Source organism: Prionailurus viverrinus, chromosome D3 (genome assembly GCF_022837055.1).
Source record: "Prionailurus viverrinus isolate Anna chromosome D3, UM_Priviv_1.0, whole genome shotgun sequence".
Classification (NCBI taxonomy): Eukaryota; Metazoa; Chordata; class Mammalia; order Carnivora; family Felidae; genus Prionailurus; species Prionailurus viverrinus.
The window spans coordinates 25,060,717-25,069,770 of NC_062572.1; the positions used below are offsets into that span (position 1 = coordinate 25,060,717).

Genomic DNA, 9,054 nt, shown 5'->3' on the forward strand with positions numbered 1-9,054 from the left:
AGTTCGAGCCCCACGTTGGGCTCTGTGCTGACAGCTCAGAGCCTGGAGCCTGTTTCGGATTCTGTGTCTCCCTCTTTCTCTGACCCTCCCCTGTTCATGCTGTCTCTCCCTGTCTCAAAAATAAACGTTAAAAAAAATTTTTTTTTCAAAAAAATAAATAAATAAACACAGGCCAAAATAGGTGTGTGGTCAGTTCTGTTTGGCTGTACTGAAGAGTTGCCATTTGGGGCATGGGGTGTGGTTTCATTTCCTCATGTGTTCGTTCTTTCAGAGGACAGTTAATGAGTTCATGTGTCAGCACTTACTGGGGATGCAGAGAAGAGTCAGTTAAGTCCTGGACTTGCGGAGCTGATGGTCTGGGTGGGGGCCAACCCCGACCACAGTCACAGGCGAGCAGTGGGATACACGTGGTAACAAGGGTAGGTGCAGAGTATGGGGGGATGCTCAGAATGAGATAGGGGCTTCAGGTGCTCACAGGTTCACACAATATGAAGAGCGTCTAAATCAGTGGCCTGGGGATGACATGGCTGTATCAGTTTGCTGAGGCTGCTCTAACAAAATAGCACAGGCTGGGTGGCTTACATGGCAGGAATTCATATCCTCCTCATTCAAGGGGCTAGAAGTCCCAGTTTCAAGATGTTGGCAGATTCGGTTTCTCCTGAAGCCTTTCTCCTTGCCTTGCAGATGGCTGTCTTCTCTCTGTCCTCACATGGTCTTTTCTCTGTGCTCACATCCCTGGTGTCTCTTTCTCTTCTAATGAGGACATCCGTTGTATTGGATTGCGGCCCCACCCTAACAGCCTTATTTTAACTTAATTACCTCTTTAAAGGCCCTGTCTCCAAATAGTCACTGGGGGGTTAGGGCTTTCACATATGAACTAAGGGGGTGGAGGTGGACATATCTTAGTCCATAACAATGGGGAGCAGCATTTTCAGTGTTGGTTTTGTCCCTCTGACATGGAGGCACCTGTGACTTTTATGGTACCTGGCTCCTAAGGTTGCTCACAAAGTATTTGTTCACTGAGTAAATGAGAAGGTGGTTGAGGCGGATGGGCAGGAAGGCAAGGAGGGCATTGCCGGTGGAGGCTGTGAGCAGGTATAGGAGGAAATAAGGGAAGGAATTTTGAGAGTGGCATTACATAGGAGGTGAGATTCTAAGGGAGATTGTAGAGCAGAATCCGGATGAACCTGGTGCTCTCAAAATGGGCAGTGGGCGCTACATGGAGTGATGCAGAAAACAGTGTGATCGAAGCGGGTGATCCAGCTCCTCGATACACAACAGGTGTCTTAATCCCCGAGCACTGCAGTTATATACGCCTCGAACTGCTGAATGTTGGAGGCCTTCACCCCTATGTCCTCTGCTCCCCGCTACCTCCACCCTGTGTTGCTCTTGGCTCAGTGCGGGGAGTGGGAATCATGGGACTTCGGAATCAGGCAGCTGTGGGTCCATATTGTGCGCACACTCCTTGTTAGTGGCTGAGCCGGGCTTCTAGCTGGCCCCATCCTAGTCCTGGATGTTCACCTTTCTGAAGGTGGGGAGAGCTGTGCCTGGTTACCTTTCAGGGTTCCCAGATGCAAATCCTTGAGCCTTGCGGAAGTGAACATTCCTGGAGGTGGGAATTACCCTCACAGACATGTGGGCAGGATTTCTGTGTGTGCACATGCACCCCTCTCCCTGCTTCTCTGTCGAGCAGCACAAAACCCCTGTAATGCTATGTATGACCTGTTCATCTGTCTTCCTTTCTCATTAGCTCTGGGATATTGTGGGCTTGAAGTCCTTCTGGTGACTTGTGTAGCACTTGCTGGGAGAATTTTTCTGGGGTGCTGGGTTGCTTGGTTAGGGTGGCCCTAGTAAATGACCTTATTGTTGGCACAGGGAGTGGGCACCTCCTGGAAAGATTTGGGGAGCTGCAGGGAGTCAGCCCTCAGGGAACTGAGCTAGTCCCAGCCTCTGGCTTCTCGATTGCCATCTCTCAGGATCTGAGATGCTAGTCCTGAAAGTCTCTTGACTGCTAATGTCTGTGGTTGTCTCTGCACTCCTGACAGCTGAGGCCTGTGGGTTTGATTCAGCCAGTGTTGACTAAGCATTGACTGCTGATTAGATTCCTCTGGGAAGGCAGAGGAGAGGAGCGCGTGGTTCTTTCCCTGCTGGAGCCTTAGCAAGAGCATGCCTTTTGGTGGACTGACTGGGTGTCCTTACCCACTTTCCTCTTTCCAGGGGCATCCTAGACCTGTCTTCCTAGGAACTTCCGTTCTTTCAGACACAGCCCACTTAGGTTTTTTCATTTCTTCACAGGATGAGGACATGAAGAGAAAATTTCAGAATTTGCTTTTTGAAGAAAATAAGTCGACGACTGTACCCCAAGTCCCAGCCCAGGTATTTCGGATGATGGTCATTAAATGTAGTAGCGTCAGTTTTAAAGAACTAACGAGCAAGGGTGAGGAGCTTGAAAGGTCTCCTTAGTAGCAATTGCTTAATATTTTTTGGAATAACATCGTAGATATTTTGTTTCCACTTGATTGGCCCTAGCACCCTTAGAAGATTTAATAATGAAGAGTGTGTTTAATGCATTAAACAAGCACAGCTAGGGATTGTCATTCAAGAGGTCTCCTGCAAGGCAGAATTGGAAGACTCTAGTAGGAGTTCAAATTTAAACTTGTTGAAAATTTAAAATCTGGGTGAGTGGTTGATTATCATTTATTGGTTACAATTTTATTTCCCCCAAAGTTGTTAGTATACTTCAATATCTATTCATTACTATCCTGCCTTCTCTTGGTGAATAACATTCCCCTTCCTAATGTCCCCTGGGTATTTTATCAATGGGAAAATAAAGACACACACAAAAAAGATGGTCTTCCCAAAAAAGAGCAAGATTTGGGGCTCCCAGCAAGAGGTATTGTAGTCCCTTTAAACTTCATAATTTAGGAGAAGATGACAGAGGGGAGGGAGGGCGGTTATGCTGCTTAATGTCAGTATTACATCAAGTGCTCACAAGCCACAAGGGAGAGAGAAATGTCCATTTGATAAGCATGTCTGAGTCCAGGGAGGCATGGTGGGGACTCAGGTGTCCAGGGGGACGACTCCTAATTCTTGGTACTAGAAGTTGCACATGAAATGCTCCAAACTTACCAGAAGCATTAGTGGGACACTTTGATAATCTTAAAGCCGACAGTTCTCTTTGAACATTCTTCCCTTTTTATTTCCAGCCTTCCACGAGTCGAAAGCGACTTCTTGAAGGGGAAGCAGAGGACGCTGACGCCACAAAGCGTCTGGCTGTGTGTGCTGCTGTGTCGTGAACACTGGCTGAATGAAAGCAACCTGCCTTCTTGGACCCTGCTGCCACTTTCTTGAAGTCTGTGTTTTATAGTTTGTATCGTAATTATGGGGACGGTTCCTTTTCCACTATCATCAATACACAATTCTAAACCTAGTGGAACCTGGGGTTTGTGCTTCTGCTTGATGCTGAGCTCTTTACTTTCATTGCCTTTTTTGTGTATTTGAAGTTGCGTGCTTTTTTTCTGAAATGCTTATTTATTTTTGAGAGAGCGTGAGCGAGTGCATGAGCAGGGGAGGGGCAGAGAGAGAGGAAAAGAGAGAATCCCAGGCAGGATCCAGGCATGCTGTCAGCACAGAGCCTGACGCGGGGCCTGAACTCTCAAACCTGGGATCATGAGCTGAGCTGAAATCAAGAGTTAGACGTTTACGGGGTGCCTGGCTAGCTCAGTGGGTTGAGCGTCTGACTTTGGCTCAGGTCATGATCTCACGGTCCATGAGTTTGAGCCCCGCGTCGGGCTCTGTGCTGATGGCTCAGAACCTGGAGCCTGCTTCAGATTCTGTGTCTTCCTCTCTCTCTGCCCCTCCCCTGCTCATGCTCTGTCTCTCTCTGTCTCAAAAATAAATGAAAACATTAAAAAAAAAAAAAAAAAAAAAAGAGACGTTTAACCGACTGAGCCACTCAGGCGCCCCTGAAGTTGTGTGCTTTTTGTCTGGTGCTCTATGTTGGCTGGAACCTGTTGGGTTTCTCAGAACGTATCCCTGGTCTCAGCCTGGGTGAGCCGCATACAAATTTGAAAAGCCCCTCAGAAAGTTGCAGGGAAAGCGGCACAGCAAGGCTGGGGTAGAGTTTAGTAGAGACTGGCTGGCTGCCAGAGTCCTCGTAAGATGGGAGGTACCTTGGTACCATATACCGCGGGCCAGTTTTAGATTCTCATCTTGACCTTCATGAATATACAGGTCCATGGTCCCTGCAACTATGGGACCAGAAAAGTTGTAAAATTTGAAATTTTTCTCATTTTAGGAAGAATACACTGACTCTTATGTATAACACTCAGCAGAGTCCTGTAACCAAACATTTAAATATTTTGCAGCAAATATTCTTTTTTTTTTTTTTTAATTTTTTTTTCAACGTTTATTTATTTTTGCGACAGAGAGAGACAGAGCATGAATGGGGGAGGAGCCGAGAGAGAGGGAGACACAGAATCCGAAACAGGCTCCAGGCTCTGAGCCATCAGCCCAGAGCCCAACGCGGGGCTCGAGCTCACGGACCGCGAGATCGTGACCTTGCAGCAAATATTCAAAATAAAAGGGTTAGAGAAGACTGTAAGTAGCCTCGTGTCAGTTCAGGCCAGTTTTTCCAGTGAAATGAGTTATGGATAACTCTCAGGTTTTAAGCTGTTTGGGTTTTTTTGTTTTTGTTTTTAAGTTTATTTTGAAAGAGAGCTTGTGCCAGCTGAGGAGGGGCAGAGAGAGAGGGAGACAGAGAATCCCAGGCAGGCTCCACACTGTCAGCATGGAGCCTGATGCAGGGCTTAAACCCATGAATAGCGAGATCTTGACGTGAGCGGAAACCAACAGACACTTAACTGACTGAGCCACCCAGGTGTCTCTGAGCTGTTTAGATGTTGGAAATGCAAATAAGGCATGTGAACATGTCTAAAAGCCCCTCCTTTGGTTGGTCTATTCCAGTTCTCACAGCGATTTCTTTGGGCTAAGTCCTCTGACTGCCCTCGTGTTGTAGGTAAAGAACCCAGGCTGAAGGAGGAAAGTGAATTGTCCACTGTCGTACAGCAAATGGCAGAGGTGGGACTCAACCCAGATCTTTCTGATTCTAAAACTAATATTCCTCATCTCAGGCCCATATACAGTCAGACTCAGGGATATTGACTCACACTGACAAAACTCACAAGAGACTGATCTCTAAATCCTGAATGCCAGTGTATCCAATTATTATGAATGGGTACAGCCCCATGATCTGTGGAAGTTGGGACACCTTGGTGGCAAGGAACAGAAATCCATTCAAGTCACTTCATGAAAAAGGAGATTTATTTCAAAGTATAGGTGGCTGGGCCTGGGATCCATCAGGAGCCCAGGCAGTTGTAATGCCTGGCTTGTCTTGTCTCTTTCTGACTCACTGATTTTTGCTTCTGTTTTAACTTTGGCTGGTTGGCCACATTGTAGCTCACCTGCCATGCCAGGAGTTGCTTGTCTTATAACTTTGGCTAGTAGCTACATTGTAGCTCACTGGCCATGGCAAGAGTTGAATGCCTTGGTTCAGATGCCACTGATAAACCAGCCAGGGCATCAGGGGCACATAGCTGTTGCCCTGGGTAGTTGGGTAGTGGTTGGTGATTTCCATTAGAAGGGTGTGCAAGCATTCTGAGGCTTGGCTGGCCTGGTGTGTGTGTGTGGGGTGGGGGTGGGGGTGGGTAGATGGGGATTTGAATGGTTTGCATATTTAAAGGAATGAGGCTGAGATTGCCAAGCTAGATGGGTTTTTAGCTCATTTGAATATTTAATGTGAGGGCTGTGGTTTCTCAGGGCATTTTTTCCCTCTTGGTGCAGAGTCAGCCAGCCCTTCTCCATTTCCAGAGCACTTTATATTAGCTCCCTCTGATTATACCTACCATAGTAGGTAGAATAATGTCTCCCAAAGATGACCTCATCCTAATCCCCAGAATGTACGAATCTGTTCCTTTATGTGGCAAAAGAGATTTTACAGATATCAGTTGAGTTAAGGATCCTGAGATGGGAAGATTATCCTGTGTTTTCTGGAGGGGTCCAATGTCATCACAATGTTCTTTTACGAGGGACACAGGAGTCAGAAGAGATGAGTGAGCCACTTAGAAGAAGGAGGAAGGGGCCACAAGCCAAGGAATACAGGCAGCCACTAGAAGCTGGAAAAAGGCGATGAAATGGATCCTCCCCTCAGCCTCTCCTGAAGGAAACAGCCCTTTACACTTTGACTTTCACCAGTGGAAATGATATCAGACTTCTGAACTACAGAACTATAAGAGAATAAGTTTGTGTATGTGTGTGTGTTTAAATGTTTATTTTTGAGAGAGAGAGAGCGAGAGCGAGAGACAGACACACACGGCGTGTGGGTAGAGGGACAGAGAGAGAGGGAGACACAGAATCTACAGCAGGCTCCAGACTCTGAGCTGTCAGCACAGAGACCAACGCGGGGCTCGAACTCGTGAACTGTGAGATCATGACCTGAGCCGAGGTTGGACGCTTAACTGACCAAGCCATCCAGGTGCCCCAATTTGTGTTGTTTTAAGCTACCCAGTTTGTGGTAATTTGTTGAAGAGACCACCGGAAGCTAACATTCATCAATAAGGAGATTTCTGCTGCTTTTTTTGGGGCCACCACCTGGCATCCACTTCCTCTTTCTGACCTCACTCTAGTTTTCTGTGGAGGGAACTCTTTTTCTTTTTCCCATGAAGTGTGGGGAGAAAGGGGGAGATGGTAAAGCTAAGGGTCTGCCTCTCTCCGTACTATGGAAGCTGATGGGGTGCCAAGGGTTTCCTTCCCTGGTGGAGCTCCTCCCACCTGGAGGTGGGCCCAGGGCTTTGAAAGGAGCAAGTGGAGCTGGGGTGGCAACATAAATGGTAGCAGTATTGTGCCAATCTGAGCTCCCTGCGCTTCCTGACTTTGGCTTCGAAGTTGATGAGCTTTTCTTTCCTTATCTGTACGGTGAGCGCAAGAAAAGTACCAAGGTCAAATGGTGTTTGTGCGGATTCGGGGGTGGGGGGTGGGGGTGGTCCTTTTGAAGTGCCTGGCATGTGATTAGCAATCTATCCGTGTTGGCCTCCATCGTTAAAGATGGGAGGGCCGCATAAGTGGCCGTGAGGGAGCCACAGAAAGTCCTTGAGCAGGGAAGTAGCATAATCTGTTCGGCTTGTGGGGGGTGGGGGAGGGGGAGGGCACACAGGACAGGCAGATAAGTGAGATGCCTTTGACCAAACATATGGGAAATGCCAGGACTGGGTGGATGGTGGGAGCAGAGGTGCAGGGGCATTTCCCAGTGCCTGAAGTAACTGCCACTCCCTTGTAATGTTGCCCCACGGTGGCCCTGCTGCAGGCCTGGATAATGGTGCAGTAGACGGCTCCTTTTTGTGCCTGTCCTCACCTCATGTCTCTTGTGGTAACCGGCTTGCTATTTTTCTGGGAGAGAGGCATCCCTCCTCCCACTCGTCCTCACCCCATGTCCTCTAGAAGGGCTGACCCCATCCTCTTCCTAGAGGGGCTCAATCTAGCCAGGTTTGGCCAATCTTGCTGTGATTGGCTCAGGTAAGGACTTGTGATCCAAATGAGTACAACGGAAGTCAGCCCTGAGACTGGCTGGGATTGTTGGCAAACAGCTCCTGCTTTCCTGGTCATATGTGACCTTGGTGCTGCCCCGGACACTGGAGAGAGCTGTAAGAGAAAAATCAAGGAGGGAAGCAGAGCTAAAAGAGATTCAAGATTTAGGTCACTGCTTGAGCACCTGGATCCAGCTATGCCTGAAGTGGGGTACGACCCCAGGGCTTTTAAATAGGTTTCCCTTTTTGTTCTATTCCAGGTTGAATTATTGTTGTCACTTGTATCTGTAAAAGGTCAGACTAATAAATTCAACCATTTACAAACTCCAAGAAACCCTTGGAGACTTTTTCTAGTAGGGAAGACATTCACTGTTGTTGTTTTTCTGCCAACTTTAGGGTTTTCAGAGAGGTTTGGGGCAGAGGATGGAAAGCGAAGATGTGGGAAGTAACAGTCCCTCCAGCCCCAAGGTTGAGTGAACCCCTCCCAGCTAATTATACCACAGAGTTTGGGAGCAGAGCCCCTTTCGTTAAACTCTTAGGAGTCTTGGAAGGATAGGGCCAGAATTGTACCAGAGAAGCCTGGAAAGCTTGGCATCATCCGAAAGGTGATGTCGACCTTCTCCCTATTTGCTGATTTAGAAACCAAGGCCCTGTGGCTCAATCAAGTCACCTGGTAAAGGTTTCTTTTCGCGAGAGGTGGAGGCCAGACTTGAACTGAGACTTCCCTTCTCCAGAGCCCCTGGCTTTAACCAGTACACAAAAGTACTTACTTAGGTCTGGTCACCCGACTACCAATTGGTAAGTACTAGGCTCGGTGCCGGCACCACCTGGATTGTTTCATTAAGCCCTCCCAAACATGCCTTCGTTGTTGGCCTTCCTGATTAAGGAGAAACAGGCCCTCAGAGACATTACCCGAATCACGCAAAGGATGGTGGAGACGTGGGACTCGAGCTCAGCTTCTCCCTTGAGTCTGGCTGTCCCGGGGACATGGGCATTCACTGTACCACCTAACTCTCGCGCACGTGCTTGCACACTTCCGTGACGGGGATCTCATCACCTTAGCGGCGTTCTCCACCCACCTCCTCCCCCGGCATATATTAGGGCTAATTCCCTCCCGGCCCAGACCCTCGCCGCCAGCCCGGCGCGACGGGAGAAGCCGAAAGGGCAGTGCAGGGGCTGGGGGCCGGGCCGGGGGGCGTCCGCAGTGCGGCAGGCGGCGGCGCTCAGTACGGAACGGCGGGCGCTCCAGCCCGGCCGGACGGGTGCGGAGGGGGTGGGCTCGACGCCGGGAACAGCGGCCGGCTCCGGAGGGCGCAAGGCGGGGCGCGCGGGGAAGGGGCGCGGCGAGTGCGCGCTTGCGCGGTTGGGGGGACCCTCGGAGGCGCGCGGGGAGCTGGTGCGGCGCGTGCGCGCGTGCGCGGTTGCGGGGGGGGTGGTGTGGGTTGCCGCGGCGGCGCGCGGTACGGCGGGAACA

At 49.4% G+C, this 9,054-nt stretch overlaps 1 protein-coding gene across 17 annotated transcripts in view; it reads left to right on the forward strand.

The window, feature by feature from the left end:
* Nucleotides 1-3,430, forward strand: part of CHEK2 (checkpoint kinase 2) — a 47,356-nt gene extending 43,926 nt beyond the window's left edge. For all 17 annotated transcript variants that reach the window (XM_047827758.1, XM_047827767.1, XM_047827759.1 and 14 more), the window contains 2 exons: nt 2,296-2,376; nt 3,207-3,430. In XM_047827758.1, coding sequence (XP_047683714.1) covers nt 2,296-2,376; nt 3,207-3,296 — 171 coding nt within the window. In that variant the 3' untranslated portion in view covers nt 3,297-3,430. The remainder of the gene's footprint in view (nt 1-2,295; nt 2,377-3,206) is intronic.
* The last annotated feature ends 5,624 nt before the right edge of the window (nt 3,431-9,054 follow it).